Source organism: Neoarius graeffei, chromosome 11, assembly GCF_027579695.1.
Source record: "Neoarius graeffei isolate fNeoGra1 chromosome 11, fNeoGra1.pri, whole genome shotgun sequence".
In the NCBI taxonomy this organism is placed as follows: domain Eukaryota; kingdom Metazoa; phylum Chordata; class Actinopteri; order Siluriformes; family Ariidae; genus Neoarius; species Neoarius graeffei.
Window position 1 is genome coordinate 14,449,480 of NC_083579.1, and position 20,189 is coordinate 14,469,668.

Below are 20,189 nucleotides of genomic sequence, written 5' to 3' on the forward strand. Positions count from 1 at the left end.
TGGCATTCGGCTGGAGCGTTTGACCATCGATTACTCTCACTTGGTCAAATGCATGTCGCAGAGTCTTGTCTCGTGATTGTTCTAATGGGAAATCCGTAAGGGATTCCCCAATAGAGAGAGGAGGAGCCGGCGGCTCCTCACTCTGACGTGGAGATGACGTAGACGGCTCTGTGACAGCTGATCCCGCCAAAGCGACACCGGGACCTCCCCCTGTCACATGGCAGGACCCACTCTTTACTAGGCGTGTCATTAACCCCCAAAATCCCGGCCAATCAGTCCCCAAAATTAAAGAGTGGGTAAGGCGAGGATTAACCGCCGCCTTCACTACAGATTTTTCCCCTCTGAAAACAATGTGGACCGACACCAAAGGGTAGCTGTGAACATCCCCGTGCACACACAACACCTTCACCCCCTGTGCTCCCCCCAATGCCTCATTTTGCACCAGGCTTTGGCGAATTGAGGTCTGATTGCAACCCGAATTCACCAACGCCTGATATGTAGCCCCTTGGATACTCACCGGTATGCGATACGCTCCGGCCCAATCGAGGGCGGCCTCTGGCGCGTCGGGGATCCGAACCACCGCGCCCACTTCCATTGCCATGCACTGTTGTTGAAGGTGGCCCGGCTCCCCGCAGCGCCAGCAAACCGGCCTGGGCTTTCCCTCTGCACCGGTGTTCTGGGGCTCACTCACCTGGGGGGGGGGAAACAGACACAGAAGGGAGAAACGGGAGGGCACCGCGGGTGCGGCGGGCCGGCTGGGATGGTGCTGGCCCCAGTCTCCGCGATGGGGGAATGGGGCGAGGACGGGACACAGGAGGAGGGGGAGAGAGAGAGAGAAGAGGATAGAAGAGTAGATGTTGTCTGCTGTCCTGCCACCGGAACAGCCGCCAGATGATCCTCCGCCAGCTCGACTGCCTGATCCAACGACGCCAGGCGGTGGCACTGGACCCACTCTGCGGTTCCTGCTGGTAAGCGGGTGATGAACTGTTCCAGCACCACCTGGTCGATTATCCCCTCTGCGTCGCGATCGTCGGCCCTCAGCCACTGCCAGCAGGCGTCCCGGAGCTGCTGGCCGAACACGAACGGCCGGCCGACCTCCTCCAAGCGCAGAGCGCGGAAGCGCTGGCACTGCTGCTCTGGCGTGTGCCCCACGCGCTGGAGGACGGCCCGGCGGAGGTCCGCATAGGCCAGCCGGCGGTTGGCGGGTAGCTGTAGCGCGGCCAGCTGTGCCTCTCCCGTTAGCAGGGGGAGGAGGCGCACCGCGCGCTGCTCCATCGGCCACCCCGAGGCTTCTGCAACCTGTTCAAATAGCGTGATGAACGCCTCGGGGTCATCCTGCGGGCCCATCTTGGTGACGGTGAGGGGAGACGGGCCCGCGGCCGGAGCGCTGGTGGATCCCGCCGACGCGAGGAGGTGCTGGAACGCCTCGCGGTCTTCCTGCTGGGCCAGCACCAGGGCTTCGAAGCGGCGCTCTTGTTCCTTCCGGAGTGTGACGAGCGCCTGGTGCTGGCTTTGCTGGGCCGTGGCGAGGGCGTGGACCAGGTCAGCAAACGGGGAGGACTCCATGGGGCTGAGCGGTTGGTGCTCCACTCTGGTCCCGGGTTTCGGCACCACTGTAACCGGTTCGAATGTGTGGGTGGAGCACAGAGGACGGCAGGACAGAGATCAGGTGTAACAAAAGGCTTTATTGCCACACTTTTCAGTCTAACAATGTTTCGGAACATACAGAGACACACACACTAGCGTCTCGTCCAGGGAAGCTCTCTTCTGCTCTCGCTCTCCCTCCTTAAATAGGGCGCGGTCACTGGGAAGACACACAAACACAGGTTAATTGCCGTCAGGTGTAGTGATTCTGCCACTTACCTTCCCTGACTCCGTCCTCCTGTCACAGACCGGCGCTTGACCACGCCCCCGCAGCCACAAGGTGACTTTGGGCATACCTACCAACCTGCATCCCCCAATCTCTTTTCTCTGTTGAGTTACATGTCAATCCTGAGACACCAGTGGTTGCTGACTACTTCTGCTCTCCAAGCATGCCTGATCCATCCTGATGCCCTGTGGCTGGCTGGAGTCTCAGCTCATTGCTCCGGTGGAGGATGGTCCCATATAGACAGTCAAAAGTCACACTTGGAAGATGGCTCTGGACACTTCCAGTAATAGATTTTGGGCTAAGGACTACAGTTCACTTGCTAACTTTAGGACTACAGTTGTCATGAACAGTTTTGCACTCAAGTTTCCATCAATGAACAGTTGATAACTTCAACAAAAGAGATTTCATGTTAAAACTATAATGATTTTCCTGGTTAGACAGTTATACTTTGTCACTATATAAGACACAGTTATCGAAGCAAGTTATTTAAAATCATGTTTTTAAATAAACTTGTATTAAAAATGTGTGTTTGCTGTGTTTAAATAGCGTGGCTAATTACTGAAGAAATGAGGAAACAAGCGTTACTTCAGAATTCCAGAGAGGAGGGGCGTGGTGGCACATGGAAAGTGTAGTCCGCAGTGGCTATGTTTGGATGACGCTCCGAACTCCGGCTTTCGTCATTGATACGCCACACCACCTAATTTATGGGTGATTTGCAGTCATCAACATGCACATGAATACAAAGCAAATCAGCCTTTTGTAAATCTGACATTTTTAGCAAAGCTCTTCCAAGTCTTCATAAAATTTTAACAAAGGCCCAATGTAACCAGACTGTTCAAAAGCAAAGAAAAAGAGTGTGTCCATCTTATCTACAAGATAAGATCTCATCCACAAATGATTACAAGAAGACACAGTGCATTTACTGGTTATAAACCATTATTTTTTCCCTTCATTTTTCACCTGCTGCTACATTTCTTTTACAAACAACAATTTTGGTTAAAAGCAGGACACCATGTTCTTCATAGTCCTCATCAGGAAATGGCTCGAAACACAAATACAATCCACAGTATTTCAGAATAAACAACATTGAGTTTATTCATGATGTTGAGTGGAAGATGTTTATCAATTCTTCTTCTGTAATCAGTATTAGATTTACATCTACATTTCTTGCGAGAAATGTAGATTAATTAGCACTCTTGTGGAGAAGAGCCAGACTTTACAGAGGACTCACAATAGCAAGAGATGCAGTGGGCTGACTTCACGTGTCTCAAAGGAACCAAACAGATTTCACCCTCTCTGGTTGGTCATTGTCATATGATGGAGAAGACCTACCTGGTTGGTGGAACTGGCCAAAATCAGTTATCTGGGAATTTGCAGTGGTTAATGTAGACTGCATTGTAAAACAGCTTTCATCCCAGAAACGCTGTTAGGCTCAGAAATGTGTCACTAGATGATGCAGAAAATAACATCCATCAAACTATAGTAACACCTTGCTGTCTGGTTGTTCCTGTAAGTGCAGGGCTGAGTTCTTTCATGTACTCTTCTTCATACCACACCAAGAGCTCCTGTCCTGGGTTAATGGGTCGACAGCAACGATACAGAACTCCCCCTCGATACTGAAATGCCACAAGATTCTGTTCTTCACTGTTACGGGCACAATTCACATACCTAAAAGAGTGAGGCAACGTTCCAGAAAATTTAAAAATTAGATCAGATTTACAGACTTGGAGAAAGCATGGCGAAGATATCAGTAACAGCAAAAAGATAAAGTTCTTCCAACAAATGAGAAGCTGTAAAATCAAGTCACTAAAAAGACCCAACAACTGGTTTATTCCTCACCTCATCCAATTCACATGCATTTCTCTTTTGGCATCTATGTATTCTTCACACTGCTTGCTCCTGTCTACCTGTAGAAAAATAGCATATTTACATTTTCTTCACTAAATAAATCTATACCTTTAAATGAGGTATACTGAAATGAGAACGATGGCTCATGCCAATATTATATTAAGCCTCATGAAGGCTGAATTAATGGTTCTTGACTATCTTTAGATTCACAAAACAGTCGACAAGCTCCAAGATGAATTTAGTAACTATAGGAAAGTGCAGGCAAGGCTTTATCAGAATTTAGGCAAAGGAAAGGTTTCTCATAAAAGGCTTTATGTCTTTGACATGGCAAAACTGTGCTGTGAATCAGACCTCTCTGATAAATATCTATCCCTTGTGTTTTGATCTCTAAACAGACAGCTACAAAAATACACAACTTCAAGTCAGCTCGGTCATTAAACGGGTTTCATATACAACCCCGATTCCAAAAAAGATGGGACAAAGTACAAATTGTAAATAAAAACGGAATGCAATGATGTGGAAGTTTCAAAATTCCATATTTTATTCAGAATAGAACATAGATAACATATCAAATGTTCAAACTGAGAAAATGTATCATTTAAAGAGAAAAATTAGGTGATTTTAAATTTCATGACAACAACACATCTCAAAAAAGTTGGGACAAGGCCATGTTTACCACTGTGAGACATCCCCTTTTCTCTTTACAACAGTCTGTAAACGTCTGGGGACTGAGGAGACAAGTTGCTCAAGTTTAGGGATAGGAATGTTAACCCATTCTTGTCTAATGTAGGATTCTAGTTGATCAAGTGTCTTAGGTCTTTTTTGTCGTATCTTCCGTTTTATGATGCGCCAAATGTTTTCTATGGGTGAAAGATCTGGACTGCAGGCTGGCCAATTCAGTACCTGGACCCTTCTTCTGCGCAGCCATGATACTGTAATTGATGCAGTATGTGGTTTGGCATTGTCATGTTGGAAAATGCAAGGTCTTCCCTGAAAGAGACGTTGTCTGGATAGGAGCATATGTTGCTCTAGAACTTGGATATACCTTTCAGCATTGATGGTGTCTTTCCAGATGTGTAAGCTGCCCATGCCACACGCACTAATGCAACCCCATACCATCAGAGATGCAGGCTTCTGAACTGAGCGCTGATGACAACTCGGGTCGTCCTTCTCCTCTTTAGTCCGAATGACACGGCGTCCCTGATTTCCATAAAGAACTTCAAATTTTGATTCGTCTGACCACAGAACAGTTTTCCACTTTGCCACAGTCCATTTTAAATGAGCCTTGGCCCAGAGAAGACGTCTGCGCTTCTGGATCATGTTTAGATACGGCTTCTTCTTTGAACTATAGAGTTTTAGCTGGCAACGGCGGATGGCACGGTGAATTGTGTTCACAGATACAGTGGTGCTTGAAAGTTTGTGAACCCTTCAGAATTTTCTATATTTCTGCATAAATATGACCGAAAACATCATCAGATTTTCACACAAGTCCTAAAAGTAGATAAAGAGAACCCAGTTAAACAAATGAGACAAAAATATTATACTTGGTCATTTATTTATTGAGGAAAATGATCCAATATTACATATCTGTGAGTGGCAAAAGTATGTGAACCTTTGCTTTCAGTATCTGGTGTGACCCCCTTGTGCAGCAATAACTGCAACTAAACATTTTCGGTAACAGTTGATCAGTCCTGCACACCGGCTTGGAGGAATTTTAGCCCATTCCTCCGTGCAGAACAGCCTCAACTCTGGGATGTTGGTGGGTTTCCTCACATGAACTGCTCGCTTCAGGTCCTTCCACAACATTTCGATTGGATTAAGGTCAGGACTTTGACTTGGCCATTCCAAAACATTAACTTTATTCTTCTTTAACCATTCTTTGGTAGAACGACTTGTGTGCTTACGGTCGTTCTCTTGCTGCATGACCCACCTTCTCTTGAGATTCAATTCATGGACAGATGTCCTGACATTTTCCTTCAGAATTCGCTGGTGTAATTCAGAATTCATTGTTCTATCAATGATGGCAAGCTGTCCTGGCCCAGATGTAGCAAAACAGGCCCAAATCATGATACTACCACCACCATGTTTCACAGATGGGATAAGGTTCTTATGCTGGAATGCAGTGTTTTCTTTTCTCCAAACATAATGCTTCTCATTTAAACCAAATTTCTATTTTGGTCTCATCTGTCCACAAAACATTTTTCCAATAGCCTTCTGGCTTGTCCACATGATCTTTAGCAAACTGCAGATGAGCAGCAATGTTGTTTTTGGAGAGCAGTGGCTTTCTCCTTGCAACCCTGCCATGCACACCATTGTTGTTCAGTGTTCTCCTGATGGTGGACTCATGAACACTGAAGTTACCCAATGTGAGAGAGGCCTTCAGTTGCTTAGAAGTTACCCTGGGGTCCTTTGTGACCTTGCCGACTATTACATGCCTTGCTCTTGTTTGGTCAACCACTCCTGGGGAGGGTAACAATGGTCTTGAATTTCCTCCATTTGTACAAAATCTGTCTGACTGTGGATTGGTGGAGCCCAAACTCTTTAGAGATGGTTTTGTAACCTTTTCCAGCCTGATGAGCATCAACAACACTTTCTGAGGTCCTCAGAAATCTCCTTTGTTCGTGCCACGATACACTTCCACAAACATGTGTTGTGAAGATCAGACTTTGATAGATCCCTGTTCTTTAAATAAAACAGGCTGCCCACTCTCACCTGATTTGTCATCCCATTGATTGAAAACACCTGACTCTGATTTCACCTTCAAATTAACTGCTAATCCTAGAGGTTCACATAGTTTTGCCACTCACAGATATGTAATATTGGATAATTTTCCTCAATTAATAAATGACCAAGTATAATATTTTTGTCTCATTTGTTTAACTGGGTTCTCTTTATTTACTTTTAGGACTTGTGTGAAAATCTGATGAAGTTTTAGGTCATATTTATGCAGAAATATAGAAAATTCTAAAGGGTTCACAAACTTTCAAGCACCACTGTAATGTTCTCTGGAAATATTCCTGAGCCCATTTTGTGATTTCCAATACAGAAGCATGCCTGTATGTGATGCAGTGCCGTCTAAGGGCCCGAAGATCACGGGCACCCAGTATGGTTTTCCGGCCTTGACCCTTACGCACAGAGATTCTTCCAGATTCTCTGAATCTTTTGATGATATTATGCACTGTAGATGATGACATGTTCAAACTCTTTGCAATTTTACACTGTCGAACTCCTTTCTGATATTGCTGCACTATTTGTCGGCGCAGAATTAGGGGGATTGGTGATCCTCTTCCCATCTTTACTTCTGAGAGCCGCTGCCACTCCAAGATGCTCTTTTTATACCCAGTCATGTTAATGACCTATTGCCAATTGACCTAATGAGTTGCAATTTGGTCCTCCAGCTGTTCCTTTTTTGTACCTTTAACTTTTCCAGCCTCTTATTGCCCCTGTCCCAACTTTTTTGAGATGTGTTGCTGTCATGAAATTTCAAATGAGCCAATATTTGGCATGAAATTTCAAAATGTCTCACTTTCGACATTTGATATGTTGTCTATGTTCTATTGTGAATACAATATCAGTTTTTGAGATTTGTAAATTATTGCATTTCGTTTTTATTTATTATTAGTACTTTGTCCCAACTTTTTTGGAATCGGGGTTGTAAAATATTTTGGATTTGTACAAGTAATACTTATTTACCATAAGTATTTGGGAGTAATGTTGGTTTAATTCAGGAAAGTAGTATTAATTTTGAATTTAAAGAACTTTAAATTTAGTCTTAGTCTTGTACAGAAAATTAAATTTAATCTTTGTCTTGTACAGTTTCATTTTCGTCTTTTTTCCTTATTTTCATCAAAATTTAATCAGTGGAATTCAATTTTAATTTTAGTCTAATTCTAGTCAATGCTTTCTTGTAAAATATGGCCTGTAGATTTAAAAGGGGCTGTTGTAGGAGGGGTATTGCCGGATGACCCTCCATGTGGCTGGTTTTGTCACTATGCAGAAATTATGTGGAGTTCGCCACAACTGTAATGGTGATGACCGCTATTTTCATATGAAGATGTTACTTTGTTCAGACCAACGCCGTGTGTGTGTCCTGACTCATATACCAGGATTCTAACTAGGCCTTTTTAGCGTATCGGACTGATACGCAATGTTTCCTTACCGCTACGCCCAAAATATTGCTGACAAACCTGTAAAATTTGCCACTACACTAATTCTTCGTGTGCAAGTGATGTCACACTTGATGTCCCAACCCAGAAGTCTGCCATGTTGGATGGTAAACAACAACCAGGAACCAGCACTTCATGAATGAGCTGTTGCAACGCTTCGTGATTTTAATTTGATTTCTTTGCTTTTGAAGAAAGACAATGCCTACTTTGTGTGTGGTATATACAGTGGTGCTTGAAAGTTTGTGAACCCTTTAGAATTTTCTATATTTCTGCATAAATATGACCTAAAACATCATCAGATTTTCACAAAAAATCCTAAAACTAGATAAAGAGAACCTAATTAAACAAATGAGACAAAAATATTATACTTGGTTATTTATTTATTGAGGAAAATGATCCAATATTACATATCTGTGAGTGGCAAAAGTATATGAACCTTTGCTTTCAGTTTCTGGTGTGACCCCCTTGTGCAACAATAACTGCAACTGAACGTTTGTGGTAACTGTTGATCAGTCCTGCACACCGGCGTGGAGGAATTTTAGCCCATTCCTCCGTACAGAACAGCTTCAACTCTGGGATGTTGATGGGTTTCCTCACATGAACTACTCATTCAGGTCCTTCCACAACATTTCCATTGGATTAAGGTCAGGACTTTGACTTGGCCATTCCAAAACATTAACTTTATTCTTCTTTAACCATTCTTTGGTAGAACGACTTGTGTGCTTAAGGTCGTTGTCTTGCTGCATGACCCATCTTCTCTTGAGATTCAGTTCATGGACAGATGTCCTGACATTTTCCTTCAGAATTCGCTGGTATAATTCAGAATTCATTGTTCCATCAATGACGACAACCCGTCCTGGTCCGGATGCAGCAAAACAGGCCCAAACCATGATACTACCACCGCCATGTTTCACAGATGGGATAAGGTTCTTATGCTGGAATGCAATATTTTCCTTTCTCCAAACATAAGGCTTCTCATTTAAACCAAAAAGTTCTATTTTGGTCTCATCCATCCACAGAACATTTTTCCAATAGCCTTCTGGCTTGTCCATGTGATCTTCAGAAAACTGCAGATGAGCAGCAATGTTCTTTTTGGAGAACAGTGGCTTTCTCCTTGCAACCCTGCCATGCACACCATTGTTGTTCAGTGTTCTCCTGATGGTGGACTCATGAACATTAACATTAGCCAATGTGAGAGAGGCCTTCAGTTGCTTAGAAGTTACCCTGGGGTCCTTTGTGACCTCTCAGACTATTACACGCCTTGCTCTTAGAGTGATCTTTGTTGGTCGACCACTCCTGGGGAGGGTAACAATGGTCTTGAATTTCCTCCATTTGTACACAATCTGTCTGACTGTGGATTGGTGGAGTCCAAACTCTTTAGAGATGGTTTTGTAACCTTTTCCAGCCTGATGAGCATCAACAATGCTTTTTCTGAGGTCCTCAGAAATCTCCTTTGTTCGTGCCATGATAAACTTCCACAAACACGTGTTGTGAAGATCAGACTTCGATAGATCTCTGTTCTTTAAATAAAACAGGGTGTCCACTCACACCTGATTGTCATCCCATTGATTGAAAACACCTGACTCTAATTTCACCTTCAAATTAACTGCTAATCCTCGAGGTTCGCATACTTTTGCCACTCACAGATATGTAATATTGGATCATTTTCCTCAATAAATAAATGACCAAGTATAATATTTTTGTCTCATTTGTTTAACTGGGTTCTCTTTATCTACTTTTAGGACTTGTGTGAAAATCTGATGTTGTTTTAGGTCATATTTATGCAGAAATATAGAAAATTCTAAAGGGTTCACAAACTTTCAAGCACCACTGTAATTGTGGTGACGAAGAGAAATGGTTCTTCAGAATTCCCAAAATAATTAAAAATGGTGACAAAAGAAAATGCCATGCGCTGTGGTTCAAAAACATACATCGTCAGGACTTAACTGAGGAAAAACCTAATTACACCTGCATGTGTGGTGACCACTTTATATCTGGTAAGTGTTCATTGTTAAATAAAGCTATGTTTTCTGCTGATTAAATTGAACTTTTGAGCATTAGCGTGACCACTCTGCTTCATACCTTGCAGAAGCACTGGCAAACCTACATGATGAAACAAATCCAGATTGGGTACCACCACTCAAATAAGGACATGATAAGCTCAAGATGAAAACTCATCTCGCAGTATCAAGAAGGAATAGGATAAATGAAAGATCTGCCAAGAAAGCCAGATTAGAAGCAGCGCAAACCTTAGCAAGTTTTGATACACAAGGAGAACAATGTGGGTCAACTTTGCCAGGTGAGATATTCATGATGCCATTTCAGTAACCCAGTAACTTTGGTTGACTTATGCATTTTTTGTTTTACAGAGGTACCAGAGTTAAATAAACTGTGCCCGAAACCCTCCCAGCAGAGACGCACACTGAAAGTGGTTGCGAGATGGAATTCACTGGGTTACAAATATCTCATATGGAGCAGTGCAACAGAGATACAACTTGTGAATTGGCGTAACTTAAGAAAAAACATTGGAAGCTTGATAAGATTGCCAAAGTATGCGGTGTGTAATTTATCTCCATCATTAGATTGATTTTACTTTGTCTATGAAAAGAAAATAGAATTAGCATAATAGTATTACTTGCTTAGTGATGTTTTTCTTGCATGCTTTTAGACTGTTTGGACTCCATTTTGTCAAATATCTATTGTTTGAAATGTAAAGGTTTGTTGGGTTAATAATATAAAAACAAGAATAACATTTTGATATTTTAATAAGATATACTATTTATGTACATGTCCTTGCATTCTGGATTTGTATATCATCCAACATGGTGGTGGGTGCATACGTCACACTGTTTTTGTCACGTGGCTGCACACAAAGAAAAGACTTGTCAATCTTGAAAATATGGTCTTTTGTTTAATTTTCTCCTGTTATCCCCACACAGCAGCATGCTGCCATGTGAATGTTCTACATTCAGACATACTCCACTCCCCATCCACATAAGCGCCAAGCACCTAAGCTGCCCGAGTAGTTCCGTGTGGAGACGGTCACAGATCATGCTAGTCCAGTTTACCTCCTTCTTTATGCTGTTTTCGCAGTAAAGTGCCATTCGTGTTAAGAGGTGCTTATGCGCCACACACATAATACATGCAGGTCCCCGCGTTAGATCTAGATAGTCATGTATGTATTGTAAGTGAATGACTGAAGCTGAAAATAAAGCTGAGACTTAATGAAGATCAACTGGTTGTTTTATTCTTATTCCATAAATATGTCACCAATAGAGTTGAATAAGTCTTCAATCAAAAACAAATCACAGTGACTTTTAGGAAAAAAAAAATCTCAATATTATCAAAAGAGAGTGACTTTCAGAGAGGCCTGCAAGTGCCAGGAAATGCACTAGAATGCATCTCCAAGCATGTAGAACCTGTGAGCTTTCAGTGGCCTAAAGTGGCCCCCGAACCCCCGGCCATTATGACTAGTGCCACTATGCTGATATTTTGGTCTCGTTAGAACCCTGATATACCCATTAGAATACAAGATACAGGAGCATTATGAAAGTCATGCGAGCAGGTAAATGAGCAAGCCTAGCAAACCGGATTCCCCCCACTTCCCAATTACAGGTCAGGAACATGAAAAAGGGGGAAGGCAACATACTGAAATGGATTTTGCTCAAGGATATTTCTCCTGGCTGTAAAAATGCCCTTAAGAAGTAAGCTAGGATGTCTGTCCAAACAGAACCACCTATTGTGTGTCATCTTCATTTGCCAGGGCATAAAGAACAGAGATTTTGTTTTGCTGTCTTTTTACCAGCCCTCTATGTGGACCTGTCATTTCGGGTTCATATGACAGCATGCTGCGTGCGTGCGCATCAACATTCTACACTAATCAGCAGTGAAACAAATGCCATGGACAAGAAAAGGTCAAAAATTAAAAAGGGGGTGTATATATATATATATATATATATATATATATATATATATATATACACACATATATATATATATATATATATATATATATATATATATATATATATATATATATATATATACATACACACACATATATATATATATATATATATATATATATATATATATATATATAAATAAAAGCAGGCATTAGAGGCATAGCCTTCCAAATGTTTGAGAAAAAAAAAAAGTTTGGGTATTAGCATCCCGGGTGCATGCAGGTTAGGTAAAATACCCAGTCACTGGGGTTGCACAAGCCACTGCATACTTAGTGCTGGTCCCAAGCCTGGGTAGACTGGGGAGGATTGCCTTAGGTTTTACACCAGATGCCCTTCCTATGCCAAATCAAATATGTGGAACAGACAGACCCACTGTGGCAATCCTTAATGGAAGCAGCCAAAAAAAAAGTAGTAGTTTGGGCACCAGCATCCTGAACTGGCCCGCAATGCTATTTTTGAGGAGCAGACTGAAGAGCTTAAGATAGACATTAAAATATAGCTATAGGCTAGGTTGCATATTCATTTAAAACTGCTGTAACTTGCCCAACCATAACTGACTGTCGTGTGTATCAGAGGTTTTCAAGCTTGTTGGAGCTGAAGCACATCAAAAGGTCAAACCAGAACATCAAGGCACACCAAATTAAAGTTTGTTATCGATTATGAAGAAGGTCAAACACATTATGCTAGGCTATAATGTCATTAGCAAGTTTTGACCCATATTGCACTGTAGCAGACGGTCAAATAATTACTAAACAGATAGTTAAATCAGACAGGCAATTGTATAATTTATTAAAAACGAGGCAATGCCATTACAGTGTTTTCCATGAGTTACCTAGACCATGGTGGCAGAAGCATTTTAAGAACACAACACCATTTGATGTGAGACTGATAACATGAACTTGACAATATACACTACAGTCATCCACTAGTCCAAACACAATATTATGGTTATCAATTTAAGACAGCAAACAGATAACATCAATGCAGAAGTTAGCATTGATAGATAATTAGCATTCATCAATCTTTAGCTTAGTTAGGGAACGTTTACATCAACATGTCCGACTCTCGTCTCCTCACTTTAAAACAGTCAGGGCTCAACATTAAGGACTGCCCGATTGCCTGGGGCAAGTGGGATATGTCCCCGACATGTCCGACCGAGCAAGTTGGAATGAGCATATAGTACGAACTAGCACCACAAAAATTAGGCTTTTTGATCTTTTATTTCAGTTCCTAAAAGCGTCCCTCACTATGTATCCGCCATTATGTCTTGGCTGTTTTCTTAGTCTCGGTTTCATTTACTGCTTTGCAAGTTATTTTATATACCCCCGCTGTTGTAGTATGGTACGCGTACACCCTTGCACATGAAGTCACGCATCACGTGATAATTACAGCTGGGGTCAGACAGACACCGTCTTTCATGCAAACAAGGCTTAATCTGTCTTCAGTATGGTTAACTTTTGCACTGTTTGTGCTTGTTTAAACGGAGAAATAGATAAAGGGCATTACCATCTCCCCGCTATCAAGAAAAATGTTAACAAATAGAAGCAAATGCTTCAAGAACAACGGGGAAATGAGTGTTTAAAAAATACGAGGAGAGGAGCTCAGCCTGAAAACTCCAGAGAAATTCATGATTGTATTTAAAATCTATTTTACAAAAACAAAGTCGGAAGTGAGGATGGAAAAGTTTGCTTAAGAATCTCATTTTATTTTTTTTTTCTGCTCACATTCAGGTTAGCTCTTTCATGAAAGTGTTTGATTTCCTTAAAGGTGAAGCAGCTTCTTTATTCAACACAGAAAACCCAGATTGGTTTCAAACAACTGGGGCATAAAAAAAAAAAAAAAAAAAACCCTCAACAAGGAGTGACATGCACGCTAAATCCTGAAAGAACAGAATAGATTAAGAGCAGAGAGAGCTGGAGCTTTGTTTCTGTTATCAGAGGAACACAGTCCGGTGCAAAATATTTATATATAGTTTTTTTTTGTAATATCATCCACCTCGGGCGGCACGGTGGTGTAGTGGTTAGCGCTGTCGCCTCACAGCAAGAAGGTCCGGGTTCGAGCCCGGCGAGGGCCTTTCTGTGCGGAGTTTGCATGTTCTCCCCGTGTCCGCGTGGGTTTCCTCCGGGTGCTCCGGTTTCCCCCACAGTCCAAAGACATGCAGGTTAGGTTAACTGGTGACTCTAAATTGACCGTAGGTGTGAATGAGTGTGAATGGTTGTCTGTGTCTATGTGTCAGCTGGGATAGGCTCCAGCTTGCCTGCGACCCTGCAGAACAAGATAAAGCGGCTACAGATAATGAGATGAGATGAGATCATCCACCTCTAGGTTTATTAAACATAAATAAATAAATAAATAAATAAAACATGCTGCGTCATGACAGACCAGCTGCACTAATTCAGTTACAGGTTGCCAGGTCTGTATAAAACAGCCACAACCTACACACTAAACAATTTTAAACTCAAATATTATCCTGTCTGTCATGATGCAGCGCAGGTTTTTTTGTTTGTTCTTTTAACCTAGATGTGGATATTATTAAACAAAAAACAAAAAAACCCAATATATAAATATTCTCAAACACCGTACTGTTCAAAAGTCTTGGCACCCTGTTATTTTCTTCATCCAAACTTTGTTATAGATTTCTATTTTATGATTTCTACATTATCGAGTAATGAACCTACAGTCTGAGAGAGTTCTACACAAACACACAACTTTACAACAGCTGCATGCATGTGAAATGGAAATAAATCGATTAAGGCAGGAAAAACTATTTTGGATAAAATTGTTATTGTCCGTTACAAGTAAAAAGTAACCAATAACCAAACTTACAGTAATACTAAACTTAAATCAATAACCAAACTTCAAATCAATGTGTGATCTTCATTTCATGTTGCAATTCACAACTATTCTATGGTTTTGTTTTAAAAAAAAAAAAAAAAAAAAAAAAAAGGAGTACTCGCAAAATAGGGGGCAAGTGGGCTTAAAATTTAATGTAGAGCCCGGTCATCCTTTCATAGTGCGCCATCTCAAGGGTGTATTCAATCATTCCAAGTGTGCTTCTCGATATCAAGAAACTGGGAATGTCAATCTGGTCTGAGAGCACATACAACTATTATATCCACTTGATAAATTGTCATTAAAAGAATTAACACTGAAATAAGTTATGTTGCTAGCACTCACATCAGGACAAAGATGCCAGACCTTATCGTTCCTTGATAATGATGCTATGAACGCAACTACAGATTATTATGTATTCTACATACGAGAGCATGTTAAACAAGACAGACCTGGGAAAATTCCATTGTCATCCTTTGTGAGGAAATGCCATAAGCAACCACTTTGTGTTTACACTACTCTGAAGCACAATCTTGACTGAACAAAACCTCTTCGTGATCCTGTCTATACGTGCCTACTGTTATCCTATGTTACGCCATATTGACCTATTACTAACAAGCACTACTGGATGATGGAAAGCATTCTGCAAGCAAGTGATGTGGATACAACAAAAGTTCACAGTACCAGATCTGCAGCCATTTCAAAAGCTAGTCAGAGGATTCCCACTGATGAAATACTGAAGCGTAGAGGATGGTCTGGGGACTCAACTTTTCAAACATTTTATCACATCCCTGTGATTACTGAGAATATCTTTGCTGCAGCTATATTACAATGAGTGGATCTGGTTGAATTATGTTATACTACAATAAAATTTTCCTTGCTGAATGATATTGTTGTGTTCAGAATTATTGCTGTAAAAGCTCATGCTGACAGGAAGTGACATCACCAGGATTTGGTAGAATTAAAAAACAAACAAACCACAATTCAACAAGCCTTATCTGTAAGGTGAAGTTTGATTGTGATTCTAACAAGTCCTAGGTAACACACTCAGGGTTAACATGCCCTCCCTTGCAATTAGATCTACTTCCCATTCCCTTGCTCTTCTTTTTTGCCTTGTTCTTTATAATCATGCCCACAAACTTTAACAATATGAATATCCTCAGCAGCAGGTGTGCATCTCAGGTTAACCCTCAGTGCGTCACCTCAGACTTAGTAGAATCACAATCAAACTTCACCTTCCAGGTAAGGCTTGTTTAATTTTTTAAATTCATGAAAAACTCAAAACCCAGGAGTATCCACTGTTCCTGGATTCCGCTCTGTTTACCAGCTCTCCCTGATAGGGTCCGAAGTGTGCACCTATTGGAACAGTCTCCCCCTTATTAAACACTCCCCGGCCTGCGTCTGGAATACTGGACTTCTGGATTTCTAGCCCAGGAGGAAGAGTTTGTCTGGCTCGGTCAGGGACTCCCATGGGAACAGGAGTATCTGGGATGAAGAGGGGCGGTCCATGAACCTCACATTTGTTGAAGAAGAAGGATTTGCAAACTTCACAGTCTGGGAGTAGAGAAAACACAATAAGAAGAAATGAGGCCCAAATGTGTGTGCAATGTGTGATTATATCTAAGACCATATACATTAGTACTGTATAAAGTTTATCCGAAGAAAGCTTGCCAGAAAGGTTCACTGAGCATATGGTTGAGACTAGAGGTATCCATCAGGATGGAGATCTCACAGGACACAACAAGGTACACGAGTATGAATTTTTTTTTTTTTTACTTACTTGTGGGAGTAAACAAGGGGTCAGATACGAAGCTTGCTGGGCAAAATAAAACAACATTCAGTAACATGTGTGTGGCAGTGTGTGAGGCATTTACAGAATTCTTAGGACCTGCCTGGTCAGGGTCATGATTGTTTTAAATTCAGCTACTTGTTTGCTTATCTTTTGGGAAACAGAATTTCCCAAATTTGTGAGGAAAAGATGCAGGTACAAACAAATAACTGTGCAAATAACTGCAGACATAATTAGAAAAAAAAAATGACACACATCTTTATTTGAGCTTGCTGACAATTCTGGCATTTCTAGATTTAATAATTTTTCAAATGGCATACATCTAGGATGAATATTTAACTCAAAAAAAATATTCACACCTCGTGGCAATTTAAGCATAACCAATTTGCTTAAGAAGAAACCAGTAAACTCAGAGGAAACCTACGCTAACGGGGGATAACTTGCAAAACTTCACACAGACAGTAAAGCCCGGCGCGCACACAGGCGATTTTCCACCGCTTGGTCATGCAACTTTTTGACACAAGCAAAAAATTACTTAGTGTGCGGACATTTGCGACAGCGATTTTTTGTTGCTTGTGACAGATAGCAGGTATCAAACATGCTTGATATTCTGCGATCAAAATAAATAAATAAATAAATAAATCTCTCGTCAGTCACTAACTTGTTGCAGAGATATCACCGGGTATGCATGTCTTTGGGATAACGAAGCGATCACCTCCAAAGGCTAAGCCAATCCCTGCCTGCAAAGTAGTCAAGTGATTACACGTGACTTGCATCCTCCTCCACAAATCACCCACTGGTTGCAGATAACACACACACGTAACTACTCGAGAGGGGAAACTTGCGTCCAAAAATTGCAATACGCTTGCAATGAGAAGTCATCGCCCATGTGTGCCAAGCTTAACCCAAGCTTTGAATCAAATATTGGACCCTGGAGCTGCGCCACTGTGACGCCCCTAAATCCGTATACAGATATTTGGACACCTGTCCATCACACTCCTATGTCCTTATTGAATATCTCATTCCAGGGGCATACTCTGTCCCCTATTAATCACAGCCGATTGGGGTCTTCTGCGAGCTCATACATGTGGGGAAGAGAGCACATGGCACTTTCCTCTGGGTGTGTTTTGCTATCCTGTGATGCAGCATGAGCTGCATTTGGAAAAAGAGGAAGAGGCTGATGGCTTCACATGTCTTGGAGGCAGCACGTGTTAGCCTTCAACTCGCACAGTTGGAGAGATCTGGCTGGTGGGTGGATACTAGCAGGTGACCAGATTGGGGAGAAAATGGGTGGAAGAGAAAAAAAAAAACAAAAACAACTATAATCTTCTAATGTGGTGAAGGTGTTACAACATATTTCACATTTATGGAAGGAGACCCTGGTATTAGTCCGTAAGTTTCCCAAGATGGGAGAGTCTTCAAGAAAGAGGAATTTGTACTTTCTGGTTTCTCAGTCACACAACAACCTGCATTTTTTTTTTTTTTTGTCTCAGGACAAAACACAGGAGTGGCTGGAGAGAATGACAGACATTAAATGTAATTAGACACAAATAAAACATGCAATGTATTAGTCATTAATAAAAGAAAAATTGTAATCGTAAGCAAAATCACTGCAGTATGAGGGGAATAATACACTTTGGGCTGTGCTGTTATAAAAATCATCAGCCAGCATAGATTTATTTATTTATTTATTTATATAACAGTATGACCCATTGTGTGTTATTCCACACTTTTTTTGTTCAGGTTAACATCATCGGTTTATAAGGACTAATGTGTTTTAAGAAAATAAAAAATATATATATTATTTAGTTTCTCTCATTCTTTGCTACCATATTACACTCTCTACAGACAAAATTTACACTATTAATAAAAAGATCAGTTTCATTCAGTCAAAATTTGTTGACTGAATAATCCGAGACTGAGGCTACATCCCAAATATGCTGTATTGCACTTTTAGTGCACTAGATATTGTGCAGGGTAGAATAAACAGTGAGTGTTTTTGAGCACCAGAGAGGGCTGATGTCTTACAGAGGTAGTCTTTCTTGTCAGGATCTTCCTCTTTAATGGAGAGATCTTCAGATGGGTTGTCAAGGTCGTCTCCATGGTTGAAGATGTTCAGCTCCAGCGTCTCCTCTTTCTTCACACAGACTTCTGATGCTTTGCATGTCTCTGATTTCATGTCCTCACACAGCTAAAGATCAAACAACAATAAGAGTTATTCAGCAAAAAAAAAAACATCAACACTGTTTATAAATCTATCGAGTGTCAGCAGTGGATGGCAAGGCGTCAGGCAGAACCAGCAGGTAATGCTTGATTAGTTGCACCTGTGTTTGATTACCGGCAAATTACTTGTGTGTCTTGGGTTCTTTCTGAGAGAAGCCAGTTATGGGGGGAAGACAGAGAGAGAGAGAGAGAGAGAGAGAGCACTGAGCTACCCAGCGCCATGTGGGCGCAAAGTAGAGAGAAAAATAGCATCACTAAAAAGTGATCCCTCAGTTAAAAATAAAGCACACCTTGAGTTGTCAAACCTGTCTCCCAGTTCCTCATTCCCTGAGCTGCAAGAGTGCTACAGTTTGTTAAACTGAAAACATTGTATTTTTTAATATAAATTCATCATTAAGCTTTCCCTGTGAGGCATCAGGAGCCCACGACTTCTGGAAGGAGTGTTGTCTGTCTCCTGATGAGCACCTAACAGCTTAAACATAGATTAATAACAATAATAATATTATTAATAATAATGGAATTGAACTGGCAATCTTTTGGTCCCAAAGCTACTTCTCTAACCATTAAGCCATGGCTTCCCCCATGGCTGAAGGGTTGGAGGTTTATACAAATTAATTAATTTGTATATATATATATATATATATATATATATATATATATATATATATATATATATATTTTTTTTTTTTTTTTAAATTAATTTTATTTATTTTTTATAATCTCTTTTTTTTAAGGGTATTGAGGAGCCTAATGGCCTGTGGGAAGAAGCTCCTTCATAGCCTGGTAGTTTCACACCTCATGCTGAGGTAGCGTTTGCAAATTCTCACAAATCAAACATTATCTCCTCGTTTCCATCTACACAGAGGCACAAGACAAGGTTGCCCTCTGTCTCCCTTGATCTTTGCCCTTGTAATCAAACCTCTTGCTGAGAGCATTCGTTCAGACCCTTTAATTTATGGTCATATATCAGAAAAATAAATAAATAAAATACCGTTATACGCTGATGTTCTTTTGTATATTACTCAGCCGGAAGCCACTATTGTAAAAATTTTTAGAGAAAATCAATATATTTGGGACCTTCTCTGGGTATAGGATAAATTGGAATAAGAGCGAACTAATGCCAATACATATGCAAGATGCCTCTTGGTTAGACTCTCCCTTTCAAAATATCACTGGACAAATTTACATATTTGGGAATCCAAATTACGAAACACCACAATATGTTATTCAATGCAAATTTTCCTCCATTACTGTCTGAATTACAGTTGAAAATATAAATTTTGGAGGACTCTTCCAATATCACTACTGGGCAGAGTTAATGCTATTAAAATGGTATTCCTTCCCCAATTATTGTATTTATTTCAGAATATCCCAGTGTCTCTTGCCAACTCATTATTTAAACAATTAGACGCGATTGTAAACCCCTTTTTGTGGGATTACAAAAACACACAGAATCGGCAAGAGACATCTTTGCAAATCTAAAGGAGAGGGGGGCC

General features: G+C 41.0%; 1 protein-coding gene across 2 annotated transcripts in view; it reads right to left on the reverse strand.

Annotated features, from left to right (window-relative positions):
- LOC132894125 (histone-lysine N-methyltransferase PRDM9-like) overlaps window positions 1-20,189 on the reverse strand; it is a 178,662-nt gene that overhangs the window by 134,009 nt on the left and 24,464 nt on the right. For both annotated transcript variants that reach the window (XM_060933474.1, XM_060933472.1), the window contains 4 exons: window positions 18,499-18,661; window positions 16,006-16,235; window positions 3,710-3,777; window positions 3,360-3,538 (listed from right to left, as the gene is read on the reverse strand). In XM_060933474.1, coding sequence (XP_060789457.1) covers window positions 3,360-3,538; window positions 3,710-3,777; window positions 16,006-16,235; window positions 18,499-18,649 — 628 coding nt within the window. In that variant the 5' untranslated portion in view covers window positions 18,650-18,661. The remainder of the gene's footprint in view (window positions 1-3,359; window positions 3,539-3,709; window positions 3,778-16,005; window positions 16,236-18,498; window positions 18,662-20,189) is intronic.